Source organism: Phyllostomus discolor, chromosome 3, assembly GCF_004126475.2.
Source record: "Phyllostomus discolor isolate MPI-MPIP mPhyDis1 chromosome 3, mPhyDis1.pri.v3, whole genome shotgun sequence".
NCBI classification, from domain to species: domain Eukaryota; kingdom Metazoa; phylum Chordata; class Mammalia; order Chiroptera; family Phyllostomidae; genus Phyllostomus; species Phyllostomus discolor.
Genome location: NC_040905.2, coordinates 213,974,981 through 213,990,932, shown reverse-complemented (window position 1 = coordinate 213,990,932; position 15,952 = coordinate 213,974,981). Strand labels below are relative to the sequence as shown.

Below are 15,952 nucleotides of genomic sequence, written 5' to 3'. Positions count from 1 at the left end.
AAGCAGGCGGCAATAGGACCCGCTCGCCCCCCGACCCCCCACCCCCCAGCATCTGTCCGTTCGCTGCTGGTACGGGCGTCCCCTGGCCCGCTGCCCTTTTTTTTCCCCGTTGCGTGTGGAGGCGGCCTGGGGCTTGTGGGGATTTCACACGCGTGAAGTCTGGCTGCCCCTTGGAGGCCGCTGTAGCCACTCCGGCTCCATCTGGCCCCTCGATGTTCTGGAACGTTCCGGGGACGCCTGGCTCAGCGCTGTCCCTTCCCCCAGGCCCAGCTCGCGTGACCCGGCAGGCGGTGGGGCCCTGCGCTGGCACACGCACCGCGCCCGCGCCTCGGGGTTCCGCCTAGTCTCCCTCCGCGGTCTGGGCGGCCGCCTCGCGTTCCTTCCCGTTCCTGGCCTCCGTCCCGTGGGTGGCAGTGGTCTTCCCAGGAGGCGCGGCTCTGCTCCCGGGGACGCGGGACACTGTCTGCAGACGTTTCGATCGGTTGTCACCAGTGGGGCGGGGGGTGCCACCAGCATCGAGGGGGTGGGGGCCGGGCGGCTGCCACGCATCCGCGCTGTGAACACGGCCCCCACGGCGGAAAGCCATCGGCGCCAAACGTGCGTGGGGCTGAGGGGGCGGAGCATACAGGCTCCGAGGGGGAGGAGCATCCAGATTCCCAGTGGGAGGAGCATCCAGGCTCCCAGGGGGCGGAGCATCCAGGCTCCCAGGGGGAGGAGCATACGGGCTCCCAGGGGGAGGAGCATCTGCGCTCCCAGGGGGAGGAGCATACAGGCTCCCAGGGGGAGGAGCATACGGGCTCCCAGGGGGAGGAGCATCTGCGCTCCCAGGGGGAGGAGCATACAGGCTCCCAGTGGGAGGAGCATCCGCGCTCCCAGGGGGCTCGGGTCAGGCTCTCTGGGGTCTTCTTTTCCTGCAGGTGGAAAGTCACGGCCCTCGGCCCCTGCTCAGCCAGCTGTGGCCTCGGCACCGCCACGCGCTCCGTGGCCTGCGTGCAGCTGGACCGAGGCCACGACGTGGAGGTGGACGGGGCGGCCTGCGCGGCTCTGGTGCGGCCGCGGGCCAGCATCCCCTGCGTGGTTGCCGACTGCGCGCACCAGTGGCACGTGAGCACCTGGACGCAGGTGGGCACTGCCGCCGAGGCTGAGGGTCCTCGCTCACGGGGCCCCGGGGGGGGGGGCTTTGAGCCGGTGTGACCCCCTGAAAGGAGATGGGGAGCCCGGTTTGTTGGGGAGGGGACCGTCGGGCCACCTAGAGGCGGGAAACGGCGGGACCCGGAGATGTGGAGGCGGCTGGGCCTTAGGGGCACTGAGGTCTGGAGGCATGGGGAGGTGAAGGGCACACAGCCCGGTTCCAGCCAGACAAGCAGGTGCCGCCCCAGCCCGGTGCCCCGTGAGGCGCCAGGAAAACAGCGGTAAACAGGGCCGGGTCCTCCTCAGAGGGTCGCTCCTGGGGCAGGGACCAGGCAGAGCCCACGGTCACCCCTGCCTCGGTCAGAAGGCCGGACAAGGTGAGGGCTCTGATGAGGGCGGTGCAGGGCAGGAGGGCAGGGCAGATGGGCCGCAGTGAGTGACCAATGGGGGAGGAGGCCGTGTCGCCGGCTCCCTGCTCGGGGGTTTGGAGAGGCAGAGGCTCCAGCGTGGCAGGTGGGAACCTGACCCTGAATGCCCGCACCCCCTCCCTGCGCGACCCACGCGAGGCGGCCTCTCTGAGCCTCAGTCTCCTCGTCTGTGGAGTGGGGGCAGGTGCCTGCCTCCAGTGCTGTGTGGAGATTGTGTCGGGCCACGCGTGTCCCGTGGTCACCTGTCCTTGTCACGGGCAGTAAGGGACAGCCCACTGTTCCACCTTTTCCTGGCAGTGCTCCGTCTCCTGTGGGGATGGCATCCAGCACCGGCGGGTCACCTGCCTGGGACCCGGGGCCCAGGGGCCCGTGCCAGCCGACCTCTGCCGGCACCTGCCCACGCCAGCGGCGGTGCGGGGCTGCTGGGCCGGGCCCTGCGCAGAGGAGGGGACGCCCAGCCTGGCACCCCGCGAGGAAGCCGCTGCTCCGGGACAGAGCACAGCCGGCCCTGCCGCTGCCCCCCCGGAGTGGCCCCAGCCCTGGGCGCGCCTCCTCGCCCCAGCTGCCCGGACCCGGGAGTCCCTCCGGGGGCCCCAGGAAAGCCTTGTGGAGTCCAGTAGGTTCTTTCCTTCCTGTCCAGGTGGCTGGCCGGCTGCAGGGGTGGTAGTATCAGGGGCACCTGCACCTGGGACACTGGGACAGGGGCTGTCCTGTGGCCACAGCGTGTGGGTCGCTGGGCTGTGAGCAGCTTGGCTGCAGGGGTGGGGTCGGGGGGCCAGGCCCACGGCTGGCCCCTTTCCTCCCTGGCCAAGGTCAAGCTCACTTTTGTGATCATCAGGGAAGGTAACCGGAGGTTTCAGAGTAAGACCCCGGCCTGTGACCCCAAGCCAGGCACCCCATTACACACAGCCTCCCTTGCTGGGGCGCCCAGAAACGGCTCTGTACCCCGGATGGTGACATCCCACCCATGCGGCCCCCACCTCTGACCTGAGCAGGCTTCCAGCTCAGCCCCTTCCCCAGTGTGGGAAGCCCCAGCCCGGTCCTGCCCTGGATCCCACTCCCCACCCACCCCGACCCCGGTGGTCTGCTGCCTGCCGTCCGCTCTCTGCCCAGGTCCCTGTGGCCGGCAGCTCCTGGAGCCCACGGGAACTGTCGACCTGCGAGGCCCCGGGCAGGTGGACTGTGTGGTGGCCATCGGGCGGCCGCTGGGAGAGGTGGTGACCCTGCAGGTCCTCGAGAGCTCCCTCAACTGCAGCGCCGGTACGTCCAGGGCCCCGGGAACCCCGGCCCGTCAGCATCAGCGGGAGGGTCAGGGACCCCAGCGCCACGGTGCTGCCGACCGGATGGGGGGGGCCTGACCCTCACTGCACCCCGACTCCCTAGGGGACATGCTGCTGCTCTGGGGCCGGCTCACGTGGAGGAGGACGTGCCGGAAGCTGTCCGGCGGGACGTTCAGCTCCAGAGCCAACACCCTGGTGGTGAGGCAGCGTCGCACGCGGTCGGGAGACGGAGTGGTGCTGCGCTATTCCAGCTGGCCAGCCCCGAGAGCCGGGCACGGAGGTACGGCGGGGCACTGGAGCCCCCACCGCCTGAGGCCAGCGGGGCTGGGGCCGTGGGCGAGGCAGACAGGGAGCGGGGCTGACCCAGGAGGAGGAAGAGGAGGCGGGACCTTCCTGGACACCCCCATCCCCGCCCCGCCGGAACCAGGGTCAGTGTGCACGCGCTGTCAGCCTGGGGTCTCAGGATGTGTGACGTGTCCTCGCCTTCTGGGGCCCTGCAGCAGGATGGGCGGGGGGGGGGGCACTCCAGCCACACCCTCCCCCATCCCTCAGGCCACCGAGGCCCCACGCCCGGGTCCGGGTGCTCATGTCCTTCAAGACCCTTTCAGATCCTCCCGTGAGATGCTGTCCCCCAGCCCTGTTTCCGTGCACGGTCCTCTTTTTTGTTATTAAAGATTTTATTTATTTATTTTTAGAGAGAGGGGAAGGGAGGTAGAAAGAGAGAAACATCAATCAGTTGTCTCCTGCACGCCCCCTACTGGGGACCTGGCCCACAACCCAGGCGTGTGCCCCAGCTGGGAATCAGACCAGCAAGCCTTTGGTTCACAGGCTGGCACTCAATCCACTGAGCCACACCAGCCAGGGACACAGTCCTCTTGTCTCGTCCCCCACGCAGAGCAGGGCGTGTGCACGCTTGCACATGTGTGCACATGCACACCTTGTGTAGAGGACCCCCTGCTCGCCCTCTCCCAACAGCCCAAGCCAGCTGAAGATGGCTTCCCCAGGCAGTTCCAGAGGTTTCTGGGTGCCCCCCCAGGCCTCATGTGAGCAGTGGGACACTAGGGGGCTTCTCCCTCCGTGGAGGTCTGATGCTGCACGGGTACCACGTGGTCTGGGGCCGCCTGCCTGCCGTCTCGAGGCTCCTCACCACCCAGCCACCCCCACGCAGGTGCCTGCCTCAGGGGCAGCCCAGGAGGTGCAGGTGGGAGGGGCTCCGGCGGGTTGGAGTCCGTCCTTGTGCCAGGCTCAGGGTTGATAAGCTCTTTCGCACCTGTGACTCGGCTGAGTCCTCCTACAAACTCTCCTACCCGGTGTCTGCTGCTGTGGCCTTCACTTGAAAGAGGAAGGAGCTGAAGCTCAGAGGGTGTAAAGCCTTTGCCCAGGGTCCCACGGTGGGAGGTGGCAGGGGTGAGAGTCAGTGGAGGCTTCTGCTTGGGTGTCCTGGCCTTGGCTGCCCCCGGGCTGTGGGCTGCCCCGGCCTCTGGCGGTAGTTAGTGGTCTTTCGGGGGCCCCAGTGCCCACCCCCAGTCCATACACCTGCTCTCCCCATGCAGAATGCGACACGCAGCTCTTTGGACCCTGGGGTGAAATTGTGAGCCCACCGATGAGTCCAGATAGGAGGCCTGTGGGGGGCTGCCGCATCTTCATCGACGTGGCTCCGTGGGCCCGCATCGCCATCCACGCCCTGGCCACCGACGCGGGCGCTGGAACTGCCGGGTCTGGGGCCGGCTACATCTTGGTGAGGCTGCCATGACAGGACGGCAGGAACGGGCCGACCTTTGCTCATTCTGGAGAGCCGTCCCTGGGGACAGGCCCTGGGGGTGCTGGGCTAGAAAAACCTTTGACTTGAGATCAAAAACCTCAAAATCAGGGAAAGAATGGGAGAAAAAAAACCCCACAGATTCACTTCCTCCACTTACTCACCAGCACGTTTACGGTTCCCTTTTGTGGAAACTTCCCACAAAAGGGACACAGAAAAGACCTTCCCTGGCGTAGACAGCCCTGGCGCAGCCCAGGACTGGAGGGTACCTAGTTTTAGAGCCCGATAAAAGTTGGCCAGAAGAGGGAGCCAGCCCCTCCCCTGTGAGGTTGCGTGTGTTTTGGGAGAACCGTCCTCTGCAAAGTATCAGACCCTCTCTCCGGAGGAGGCAGCCTGGCTTCTGGAATCGGACAGACCCGGGCTCAAGTCCCAGCTCTGGCACCCCCGCGGTGTGTCCTTGGGGAAGTGGTGCGAGTTCGCTGAGCCTCAGTTTCCTGGGGAGGAGAACAGTGTCCTCCTGATAGGGCTGGTGCGAGAGACTAAATGGGACCCGGAGTGTGGGATTCCTTGCCCACCGAGGGCTTCATGAACGCTAGCTAATTCTCATTGGCGGCTGGCCCTTCGGGGCTGCCTGTTTCCTCCCAGATCCGGGACATCCACAGCCTGAAAACGACGACGTTCCGCGGGCAGCAAGCGCTCTACTGGGAGTCAGAGGGCAGCCAGGCTGAGATGGAGTTTAGCCAGGACTTCCTGGAGACACAGGCCCGCCTGCGCGGCCAGTACTGGACACTCCAGTCTAGAGCGCAGCGGCCCTAGCTTCCTCTCCAAGCACACCCCTCAGCTGGCCGCGGGGGGCCTCCTTCCCGTTCTGGAAGGGAGCGGAGGGAGCCAGGCATTTGCGAGCACCTGGCCAGCTCCGGGGTGCTTTCCCCGTTTGAATTCCATCCAATCCTATCGCCTTTACCCCCTCCTCCGACGCGCAAAACGTTACTGGGTGGGAGGGGGGACTCTCGGGAAAGCCCTTTGGGAATCAATAAACAGAACGTGCGGTCTGACTGGCGTTTTCCCCACGTAACGAGTCCAAAGCGGGCTTGAAGACCCACTCACTGCTCAGCACGTCTGGTCAGTGGGGTGTGGAGTCACGATTGCGCGCTGATGCCGGTGTAGGGATTAATTCTCTGCGAAGTCCCGCCCCTATGCTAATCCCATTGGGCGGATTTGTCCACCGGGAGACCCGCGCCGGCAAAACCAGCCCCCTGTGCCAACAAGGACGAGCCCTCCGGGCGCTAATCCTCGCCGCCTTGCGAGCCCCGCCCTCTTTGTCCAGGAGCAGGGCCCGCCCCGTATGCTAATTAACAGACAAGACCCCGCCCCTATGCAAAAGAGCGGCCGCCTCTCCCACAAGGCTGCGCGCCGGCCGACGCGGCCGGCTCGGGAGCCCTTTGTGAGGGCGGTGGGCTGCGCGGGTCCGCGGCGCCATGAGCGGCTCGGGCGGGGCGGCCTCGGCCTCCGTCGGCTCCGCGCCGCCCGCGGAGGAGGAGGGCATGACGTGGTGGTACCGCTGGCTGTGCCGTCTGTCGGGGGTGCTGGGGGCCGTGTGTGAGTACCCGGCCCGGGCCAGGGGCGGCCCGGCAGCCCCCTGCGCACGCGCGCCCCCCGCGGAGCGGGCCTGGGCGCTGGGGTCCGTGGGTCCCGCGCGCGACGCGGCGGCGGCGCCGGGGCGGTTGCTATGGTTACCGTCCCGCGGCCGAGGCTCCCGGGTTTCCGGGCCGGGCCGGCTGGCAGCTCTGGGGACATTCCAGGAGGGAACCTGAGCTCCCGCGGGGAGCGCGGGGCTCGGCGGGGTCCCGGCTCTGTCCCTCCGCGCCTCCCGGAGCCCGGGGCAGGCCGCGCGGCCCCGGCTCCAGGGCTTTCCGGGGTTGGCGGAGGCCGCTCGCGAGGCCCGGCCCTGCCTGGCCCCGAGGCAGCCGCACCTGTTGACTCGGCGGGGCTGGGGCGGCAGCCGCCGTCACCTCTGTTTGCTCGTGGGGCGGCGTGTCCTGCGGGCCAGGTGCCGCGAGAGGACTCCCAAGCCCGGGCCCCGCGCTGCGCTGAGGGAGGCGGCAGCGCGTGTCCTCAGCTGTCCACTCTGCTACGGCCACGTCTCCCCTCCGCTCCTGCCCCCAGCGCTGCCCGTGCCTTGCCCTGCCTCCGGTGTCCGGGAAGTCGGGGCCGCTGTAGCGCAAGCCCCCGCGGGCGGTGCATGGGAAGGCATTCCGCCGCAGAAGTAAAACAGATCGCGTGGCCGGTCTCCCCACGGCAAGCAAGTCTGAGCGATCTGCTGCCCTCGGCGCTGTCAGCGACGGGAGTGGCCGAGGGCACCGCCGGGGGCCTTGGAAAGGGCACTGGCAGGAAGCCTGCAGGGTATGGGCAGGGCCCGCCTGGCCCCGAGGGCTGCGCACCAGCGGCAGGGCAGGGCAGGCAGGAAGCCGTATTCAGGGTCCCCCTCCCAGGTGGGTGGAAGGAGGAAGCTCGGGGCACAGGGCTGGGCCCGCGGTGACCTTCGCTAGAGGCGGCGGTGGGACGGGCCCTACCCCCAACCCCCAACCCCCGGAGGCGCCCAGTCCCCGCACTGCCCTTGAGCAGGGTTTTGACTTTGTAGGAGAGACTGGGGGCCTGAGGTCAGGCTCCGGGCAGGACCTTCTCAGGTTTGACTGGGGGCAGAGGGCGGGGGAGGGAGTGACAGGGTCCCTGTGAGAGGAGGGGACCGTCGTCGCTGGGCTGGAGGCCCGCATCCTGCCCGCCCCCGGCTCGCCCAGGCATCCCGTCCACTCCTGTGCTTCTCAGAGCGGGGCCCGGGGTCACCCCAGGGGCTGGGGTGTCGGGGCTGCAGGGGAAGCCCTGGCCCCCCAGCCTGCCACACGTTTCCCCTGCAGGTGTGGGGGGTGGGGCTGCCTGTGGAACAGCAAGTCTGAGCTGCGAGGGCCCACTCACTCGTGGGTGTTTCTCAGCAGAGACGCAGCAGGCCCTGGGCGCCCCTGGGTTTTGCACCTGCGGAGCCAACGGGCCAACCGCCCGCTGGAGGCCGTGTCTCCGGCCTGAGGCCGGGAGTGCGTGGGCGAGACAGGCCACTGTGCCATGCATGGTGTTGTTGGTCAGGGGCCTGAGATCTGTGGGGTCTGGGGTCCTCGGGGGCCTGGAGCCAGCCCTACAGAGGGACGACCGGAAAGTTTTTGGTGGCTCAGAAGTTACACTGATTTTCGATTGTGCTAGCGTTGGCTGGCCTGACCCCCATGTCATTCAGGGGTCAGCTGCCGTCTGCTATGGGGCGGAGCTCGAAGCAGACTGGGGTTTCGGGGAGGCGCTGGCCAGGGGCCCTGACCGTCGGGGGGGGGCGGGGCGTCACGGGGCACCTCATAGTCCCCCATGGGTGCCCCCCACTCCGAGGGGATGCACTCCAGCCCTTGCGTGTTTGGCTTGGCTGGAACCTGGTCCTTCCCAAGGCTGGCCGTTGGGGGACAGTGGGGTAGGGTCAGCGCTGGCCACCGTCAGGTGCACTGGCACTGTGGACAGGCGGAGCGGGCTGTCTCGCTGGCTCTGGCCTCTGTGGCCCTGGGCGCCTGGCCACCCGAATGCACGTGAGACAGGCCCAGGACCGGCGCCGCCACCTTGTTGGCAGGCAGGACGTGCACCATCATGTTGGCGGGTCCCGGGGACACAAGCGGAGTCCCGGTGCAGCCGGGCTCCCTTCGCCTGGCCCCCCCCACCCCCCGCCGGCTGTCCGCATAGGGTTACACGGGAAAGCAGGATTCCAGGTCATGCACTCGGGGGCTCAGGTGCACAGGAGCCCTGCAAGTTTAATGACCCGGTGGCCGAGGGCCACCTCCCGGGCCAGCCCTTGGCATTCTCGGTGAGGCCGGGCTGCGGGCTGCGGGTAGCTGAGGGACAGCCCCTGCCCCTCAGGTACAGCTGGGAGGAGTGGGCAAAGCCCCCCATTTGGGACCTCAGAGAAGCCACTCTCAGGGCTGGGCGGGCTGGGTGGGGCGGGTGGGGGCCTGGCCCACGTGAAGGAGGGAAGCAGGCCTGAGGGGGGAAGAGAGGCTCCCAGCCGAGGCTGCTGGGCTGCAGTGTGGTCAGAGCCAGGGCTGCTGGCCCTGGCCTCTGCTCTGAGGGGGGCAGCCCTTGTCCCGACCAAAAGCCCCGTCTGCCGAGTCAGACGACTCCCCGTGTGGCCGGCCCCGGGACGGGGCCACCTGCCCCGGACAGGCTTTCTGTCCTGCGTCAGGACTGCCCTGTGCTGCGGGGACTGGTTCTGGCGGGGACTGGTTCCAGCGGGGCTCAGAGGGCCCTGGAACGGGGTGGCCGATGCCCCCGCAGCCTCCAGCCGAGCTCCGAGCTGGCTGTGCTCTGGCTGCGGCACTGGGGTGAGCAGCCCCCTCTGAGTCTGTGTCCTTGTCTGCGACCCTGGGGGCCTTGTCGGCCCCAGTGGTCTCGGGGGGCAGAGAGGAGACTGCGGGAGCTGCGAGAAGAGCTGAGCCCGGGGTGTCGGGGTGACTCTGGTGGCACTGGGGGAGACTGGCCCTTCCTCCACGCTGACTCCTGCCCGTGTCTCTTGCTTTCAAGCCTGCGCCATCTCCGGCCTCTTCAGCTGCATCACCATCCACCCTCTGAACATCGCGGCCGGCGTGTGGATGATGTGAGTAGGCCCGGGCCCGGCCTGCCAGCGGGCTCCGGGACGGGCAGCCTTCTGGCCACCGCGCCGCTCCCCGCCCCCTTCATGCCCGCCGTGCCCGGCTTTCCTAATTCCCGTGAGGCCCAGGCCCAGGGATGCCCGCTGAGGCCTTTACCGGGGGCAGGGCCCAGGCCGTGCACACCTGCCCAGGGCCTGCAGAGCCAGCCGCAAGCGTGCTGTCCTGGGCCGAGCCCTGGGGAGCACTGGAGGCTGCGGGGCTGAGTGAGGAGGGTGGTTCCCGAGGGGGTTGCCGTCAGGCACTGGGATCCGGAGAACCCAGCTCGGGGGTCGACACCGGGGCCAGCCCCCCGGAGCAGGTCGGAGTTGGTGCAGGGTCAGGCTTTAGGAGGCCCTGGGGGGCCCTTGCCCACGTCCCGCCAGGGTCGCTGGGGCCCGTCGGAAGGGAAGGAGGGTTGACACCTGGTCTGCCAGCTGCGGCTGGCACCCCGAAGGCCTGGTCTGGGGGGGCGCAGCGGAGGAGGGCTGTGGTCCCGCCCTCAGGGCGAGTCCTGGGGGCTTGCTCCCGGAGGCAGCAGGGACAGGGACCGGCAGGGGAGAGGCTCTGGGCCCGAGGGTGGACAGAGTTGGCCGAGCCCAGTGACGGCCAAGTTGGGCGGCCTGGCCCAGGCCGGGGGTCGCGCCGAGGGCCTTGATAGTTGTGCTGGGAGTTCCTGCTCTGGGGGGCATGGGTGGGCTTTCGGGGTGCCCTGAGCCCGTGCTTCAGTCAAGTGAGGGTACCCAGGGTGCTCTGCCCTGAGCCTGCAGGCAGACGGCAGGGCTCAGGACCTGTGACAGAGACCGGGCCGCAGGGGCCTGGAGGCTGACGCAAACCTGTCGGGGCTCGGCCGTCCCCAGCCTGGACACGGGCTGCACAGAGGGCTCCCTGAGCTGCTCCCAGGCGGGGGCTTCCGAGGGTGGGGCTGTGTCAGCCCCCCTGTTGCCCGTCTGCCGGCAGGCCGGTCTGCACCCACTCTCTGGTCCCCACGCCCCGGGCACGGCTGCCCTGGCTGCTGCTGACCGCAGCCGCAGAGCCGCCCGTCTCGCTTACCCCGCAGCACCAACGCCTTCGTCCTGCTGCTCTGCGAGGCGCCCTTCTGCTGCTCCTTCGTCGAGTTCGCCAACACGGTGGCCGCGAAGGTGGACCGGCTGCGCTCCTGGCAGAAGGCTGTCTTCTACTGCGGGTGAGGGGCTGCGGGGCGGGCCCGCGGGGCTCCCAGGTCCTGCCTGCTCGGGGCCTGAGGGGCAGCTGCACTGGGGCGGGGGGTGGGGGGCAGCTGCACCGGGCCCTCTTGGTCGAGGGCCCCCCGGCGCACCTTCCAGTGCATCTGGTAGCTGCTAGAAGTTAGGACCCGCCACTCTGTCACGTGGCTCAGACCGGAGTGGCACGGCCTCCTGGTGTGGCGTGCGGCCCGGAGAAAGGAGAGGCGCCTGGGTTCCCGCCCCTCACCCGCACCACCCAGCACGTCCGGTGCGTCCACGTGCGCCCGCGTGCGCCCAGCGTCCGCGCAGCCTCCCAGAGTGCGGCGACCCCACGCCCTGGCGGGAAGGGGAGAGCAGGCTGCAGGGCAGAGAGCGGGCCTGCCCCCGCGCTCCGCCCCTCGCGGCCTGTGCCCAATGGCGCGGCACGCCACGTCTGCGTCGCCAGGTGCAGTAGCGTCAGCGTGCGTCTGATGCGCAGGGCACCTGGAGCAGCACCCCGTGCTCGGCAGGCTCTGGGTGGCTTCCGCAGGCAGCAGGGGCTGGGCCGGTCGCCGTCTTCGTCCGGGCGTCTCTAGGGGCGGAGAGAAGGGTCTTGCCGTTCAGGCTCCTTCCCCTTCCAAGGCCGCGCCAGCAGGGCAGAGCAGGGAGGTGGGCCCCGTTCTGAGCCACGAAGATGACCCGCTGTGCATCTTTGTGTCCCTTGCCCTGGTCTTTGTTTTTTAGTATCTTTTTAAAAGCCCAGCAATAGCATATCTCCATTAAAAATAATGTGGAACGCCCTGGCTGGCTGGCTCAGTGGGTTGGAGTGTCGTCCTGTATATCAAAAGGTCGTGGGTTCGACCCCTGGGCGGGCGCGTACGGCAGGCGCCCAACCAATGTTGCTGTCTCATGTCAATGTTTCTGTCTCTCCCTCTCTCGCTGTCTGGAATCAGTAAAACACATATCCTCGTGCCCTTTAACGTGTCCTTTAACCCCTGTTAAAAAAGAAACACGAAAAACAATGCTAATTTGGAGGATGGAAAACTGCCGCCTGAAGCCCCGCCCCTGCTCACGTGTCCGCGTGTCCTTCCGCTTTGTCTGCGGGAGCCTCGCTGAACCTGCTGCTCCCGCGGTTTCTGCCGTCATGAGCAAACTTACTCCCTGCTTTATCTCCACTCAGTATCACGTAGAAACATCTTTAGTGTCACCACAACCGCGTCACACAATCGCTTTCGGTGGGAGGGAGACGTCCTCAGCCGGGCACGCTCTTCTGACTCTGAGCTGTGGTCCCCGTCCTGCGGGCCGGACGCGCCAACCAAAGCCCCTGTGCTCCTGCCGACGTCTCAGGGCGGCGTCTGGTGCACAGCGCCGGGCCCCCGGCTGCCACCACTCAGCCTCCGGTGGGCGGCCACCTTGTTCTGCAAAGAGGAGGTGGCCTGGCCGCGCCCGGCCTGGCCACCCCGCCCAGCGCTCCGTGTTTCCGCCTGCTCTCCCAGAGGAGAGGCGCCGCCCGGGGGTCCGCTGGTTGCAATTTCCTTTCCTGAAAATGACCCGGGCTGCTCTCTGCCTGCGGGCGTCTCCGCGTCTCCCCCAGTCCTGTGTCTCCGGGTGGGAGGCTTCTTGACCTCCGCCGGGCTCACCGCGGGTCTTTCTCTGGCCGGTGCCGGCCTCTGGTTTCGCTCGGACAGGTTTCCCCTGCGGTCCTCCCCCGGCGCGGTGTCTGTGGCCCTCTCACCACGCAGGCGTCTGCAGCCGCGGTTGGCCCTCGAAGAGCACAGGGTTCGGGGCGCCGACCCCCAAGGTCAAAGCCCAGGTTAGCTCTGACCCCCCCAAACTGACCTGCTGGCAGCGCGCTGTCGGCCGGAAGGAAGCCTCATTGATAACACAGACTGCTGATTAGGACGCGTTCTGTAGGTTATCGGCAGTATAGACTGCATTCTAACAAAAAGCTAAAAAATTGATTAAAATCGTGTTTACTGGAAAAAATCCACGCGTGTGGACTGCACCGTTCAAACCTGTGCGGTTCAAGGGTCACGGTTCAGCCAGACTGGAGGTCCGGGTAGGGTTCGGCTGGTTAGGTCCCACTCTCCGCCCCAGCGCAGCCTGCGGCCTTATCTCCCCTCTGCAGGGCGTGTGGGGGCGGGGAGGCGAGGGTGGGCGTGCGTGGGGGCTGGGCAGCTTCCTCCCGGAAGTGAGCGGACGCAGCGCGGTCCTCCAGTCTCCGGATGTCTTCCGTTGGTTTCCTGGTTTGGTTCGCGTCAGGTGCTGCCACTGGAGATCCCGGGACCAAGGGTCAGCCGAGAACACTTGTGCCCGAGCGGGCACGTGCCGCCAGGTGGCGCCACGTCGCAGTGGGGACCTGCCGAGGACAGGCACTGAGCCGTTCCGGCCACATCCCCTGCGAGGAGACCGTGCCTTCTGCGCTGTGATCCTCCGACCGGCCTCGCTGAGCCAGGGCTGGCTTCAGGGAGCCCCTCGGGGCCACTGCTTGAGCAGGGCCTGGGCCCCGCCCAGTCTCCAGCCCCCCCCCCCCCCAGGTCCCGCCCCAGCCCCATAGGGCAGAGCCTGGGCCTCCAGAAGCACAGGGACTCCCCCGCCCCCACAGCTGCTGAGGGTCCCCGGCCTGCCTGCTCGTGGCGGGGGCTGAGCGCCTCGTGCTGTCCAGCCGTTTTGGACACAGACCCATGAAAGTTCCCGGGCGTCTCCCCGGAAAGTGCGCCGAGGTCGGCAGCCAGGTTCCTGGGTGTGGGAGGACTCGGGAAGCCCAGCCGTGACGGTCCCCGCTGATCCTGGGGCTCCTTCCTGCACCCGGCGGTCTGGGAAGGGGTCTGGGAGTGTGTGGGGGGGGTGGCCTCGGGGAGGGCGTGCCCCTTGACCCCTGCTTCTCCCCCAGGATGGCCGTCGTCCCCATCATCATCAGCCTGACCCTGACCACGCTGCTGGGCAACGCCATCGCCTTCGCCACCGGCGTGCTGTACGGGCTCTCCGCCCTGGGCAAAAAGTGCGTCTGCCCGTCCAGGCCCCGCCCCCCGCCCTCGGGAGGGGTCTGCCCTCCCGCCCCTGAGCCTCCCAGGGAGGAGGGTCTGAGGGGGCCCCTGGGTCCAGCTGTGGAAACTGAGGCACGGAGGTTGTCAGTGATCAGCCAGCCTCCTGAGGGTGCTCAGCTCTGGGGAGTGAGAGCAGGGGGATCCACGGGGCCTCCGGGTGGCTCAGTGTCGTCACAGCCTGTGGCCGCCACCACAGGTGACAGGGTGCATCGTGCCGCCCTAGCAGCAGCTTTCTGGGGACACCAGGGGCCCGGAGGCTCTGCCTGCTGTCGTGGCAGGGCCACTGGCCGGGCCCCAGGGCTGGGAGGGCTGCGTGCCTGGGGCCAGTCCCCGTGGTGACACCCACCCACTCTCTCCCCAGGGGGGACGCCATCTCCTATGCCCGGATCCAGCAGCAGAAGCAGCAGGCGGACGAGGAAAAGCTGGCAGAGACCCTGGAGGGGGAGCTGTGATGCGTGACACGGCTCTGGGCCCGCCGCAGGGTTCCGTGTGAGCGCGCTCGGGGCCGGGCCTGCGGCGGGACCTGAGGGCAGCCTGGAAGAGGACCTTTTGCCTGGCGCCCACCACCTTCTCTGCCCGCCCCCAGCCTGGACCCCTCCGGCCTGCCCGTCTCTCGGCCCCGAGCTGGCTCCGAGCTGCCGGGGCGAGGACTCCGAGGGCCCTGGCCAGCAGTGAGGAGATGGGCAGCGTGAGCCACAGGCGGCCTGGGCCGCAGGACTCGAGGCAGCGGGCAGCAGCTCTGCACCGGCAGCCTCCTGGACCCTGACCGCCTGGCGTGGCTGGGGACAGACCTCGGGCGCGCCCCCAGACTTCCGCAGCGGGCGGGGTCTGGGGCCCCACCGAAAGCCCGGGAGGAGCTTCCCCGGGGACTCGGGGCCTCAGCCAGAGCGTGCCTCCTCCAGGCCGAGCCACCTGGGCCCTCCTCTGGCCCCCTGCCGTCGGGGCCCAGCAGTGTCCTGAGGACTGTGTGTTGTGGCCTCGTGTGGCCCCTCGGGGAGGGGGGGAATTCTGTGCTCTGTGGGCGCCCCCCAGCGCTCCCACGAGGCTCCTGCAGCCCCTGGACCAGCATCCCCAGCAGCGGCCGGAGCACTGGGTGGGGGCGTCCCCTCCTGCTTTGGGACACTGGTGAGGGCCAGCCCCCGCCCCCCCGTGCCCCAGCCCTGGCCAGGAGCAGGGAGCTTGACCCACCGCGGGTGCTCCCACCGGCTGCTGGCCCGCCCCAGCCTCCGGACAGCCGGGCAGACTGCTGTCCGCACTGCCCCAGGCGCCATGCGGGGGGTGGGGTGAGGGGGCTGGGGGCGGGGCAGGGACTGTGCAGAGCTGGCGCAGGCCGGGGCGGCCCCCTTGGGGCCTGTGCCTTCGTCTCCCCCAGGCTCCTTCCACACCTGTCCTTCCCTTCTGCCCGCTGGCCGCTCTGACCGCCAGGCTGGCCCTCGGCCGGTGGGCACGTCTGATAGGGCCCAGCTGAGGCTGGCAGCGCCAGGCAGAAATGGGCCCAGCACCTGCTCCCCCCACCCCAGGGTGCAGGGCCCCCGGTGGGGCTCAGTCCCAGGGCAGCGCCCGAGGCACGGCTTCCCTGTCGGGCCTTTGGTGCCCACTGGCGGCTGCGGTCCTCGGGCGCTGCCCTGGCGGGGGGCATCAGTGGGTCCTGGTCAGCAGCAGCCACCCGGGGAGCTGCCCGGGCCGAGCCCAGAGCCCTGTGGTGTGGCCAGGGCGGCAGGACACGTGTCCTCGGGGGTCCTCTGGGGCTGAGGGCCGTGTGTGCGTGGCGTGGCGTGTGTGTCTCCTCCCGCGTGTGCTGTGACCAGGACCTGTCTACCTCCCGGGGGCGGGGCCTGCTGCCCTCTCGGCTCCTTCTTGCCCAGGACGCAGGCTCAGGGCCACCCCTGCTGGTCCTCCTGCCCCTGCCCCAGGGGACTTGCTGATCAGTGTCCCCGCTGCAGGGGCGGGGCTGGGTGTGTGCGACAGAAGGCCCACTCCCCGCCCCGTGAGGACGTGGGGCAGGTGCTGGGCGGGCCGCTCGCCCGAGGTGCCCGGTCTGTCTGACGGGCCCTGTCCCGCAGTGGCCGACCCTGCCTCTCAGCGGCAGTCCCGCCTTGCAGGGAACACTGTCCCGGTGGCTGAGGGGACAGGCCACCAGGGCCACTCCCGCCTCCCCGCGTCTGGACTCCCTGGTTCCGGTCCCCGTTTGCCCTGTGTTTACCTTGACTCTTGAGCAATAAAGCCCAGGGGCAGTTTGTACGCTGGCACGTGCTCTGCCTCCAGTGTGTGTGGGGGGGGGCGCCCACCCACACGGGCGGTCCGAGGTCCCCCTGTGGGGGGGGTGGGGCTGTTGGGCAGCACCTGTCTGCCTCACTGGGGACAGGTCAGGGCAGCAGGCCTGGTGGCCTCCGCTGGCAGTGTGGCTCTAGCCTGGT

The 15,952-nt window shown here is 68.8% G+C and overlaps 2 protein-coding genes across 3 annotated transcripts in view; both read left to right on the top strand.

The window, feature by feature from the left end:
- Positions 1-5,665, top strand: part of ADAMTS13 (ADAM metallopeptidase with thrombospondin type 1 motif 13) — a 28,334-nt gene extending 22,669 nt beyond the window's left edge. Inside the window, exons 23-28 of the mRNA XM_028529892.2 lie at positions 918-1,122; positions 1,857-2,175; positions 2,673-2,819; positions 2,943-3,119; positions 4,393-4,577; positions 5,244-5,665. Of these exons, the coding sequence (XP_028385693.1) occupies positions 918-1,122; positions 1,857-2,175; positions 2,673-2,819; positions 2,943-3,119; positions 4,393-4,577; positions 5,244-5,414 (1,204 nt within the window). The 3' untranslated portion in view covers positions 5,415-5,665. The remainder of the gene's footprint in view (positions 1-917; positions 1,123-1,856; positions 2,176-2,672; positions 2,820-2,942; positions 3,120-4,392; positions 4,578-5,243) is intronic.
- A 328-nt stretch (positions 5,666-5,993) lies between these two features.
- Positions 5,994-15,778, top strand: CACFD1 (calcium channel flower domain containing 1). 2 transcript variants are annotated; one of them, XM_028520238.2, is made up of 5 exons: positions 5,999-6,197; positions 9,201-9,273; positions 10,365-10,490; positions 13,382-13,489; positions 13,897-15,778. In XM_028520238.2, exons 1-5 carry the CDS (start codon positions 6,077-6,079, stop codon positions 13,985-13,987), a joined length of 519 nt encoding a protein of 172 aa, XP_028376039.1. In that variant the 5' UTR covers positions 5,999-6,076; the 3' UTR covers positions 13,988-15,778. The 2 variants fall into 2 exon arrangements, with proteins under 2 accessions (XP_028376048.1, XP_028376039.1); XM_028520247.2 differs by lacking the exon at positions 10,365-10,490 and having other exon boundaries at positions 5,994-6,197.
- Positions 15,779-15,952: the final 174 nt, after the last annotated feature.

Excerpts from the sequence above, each read along its gene's own strand:
- CACFD1 (XM_028520238.2), top strand. The coding sequence starts at position 6,077 with ATGAGCGGCTCGGGCGGGGCGGCCTCGGCCTCCGTCGGCTCCGCGCCG. Across the intron at positions 9,274-10,364 it reads GCGGCCGGCGTGTGGATGAT|CACCAACGCCTTCGTCCTGC; the intron begins GTGAGTAGGCCC and ends CTTACCCCGCAG. Across the intron at positions 10,491-13,381 it reads AAGGCTGTCTTCTACTGCGG|GATGGCCGTCGTCCCCATCA; the intron begins GTGAGGGGCTGC and ends CTTCTCCCCCAG.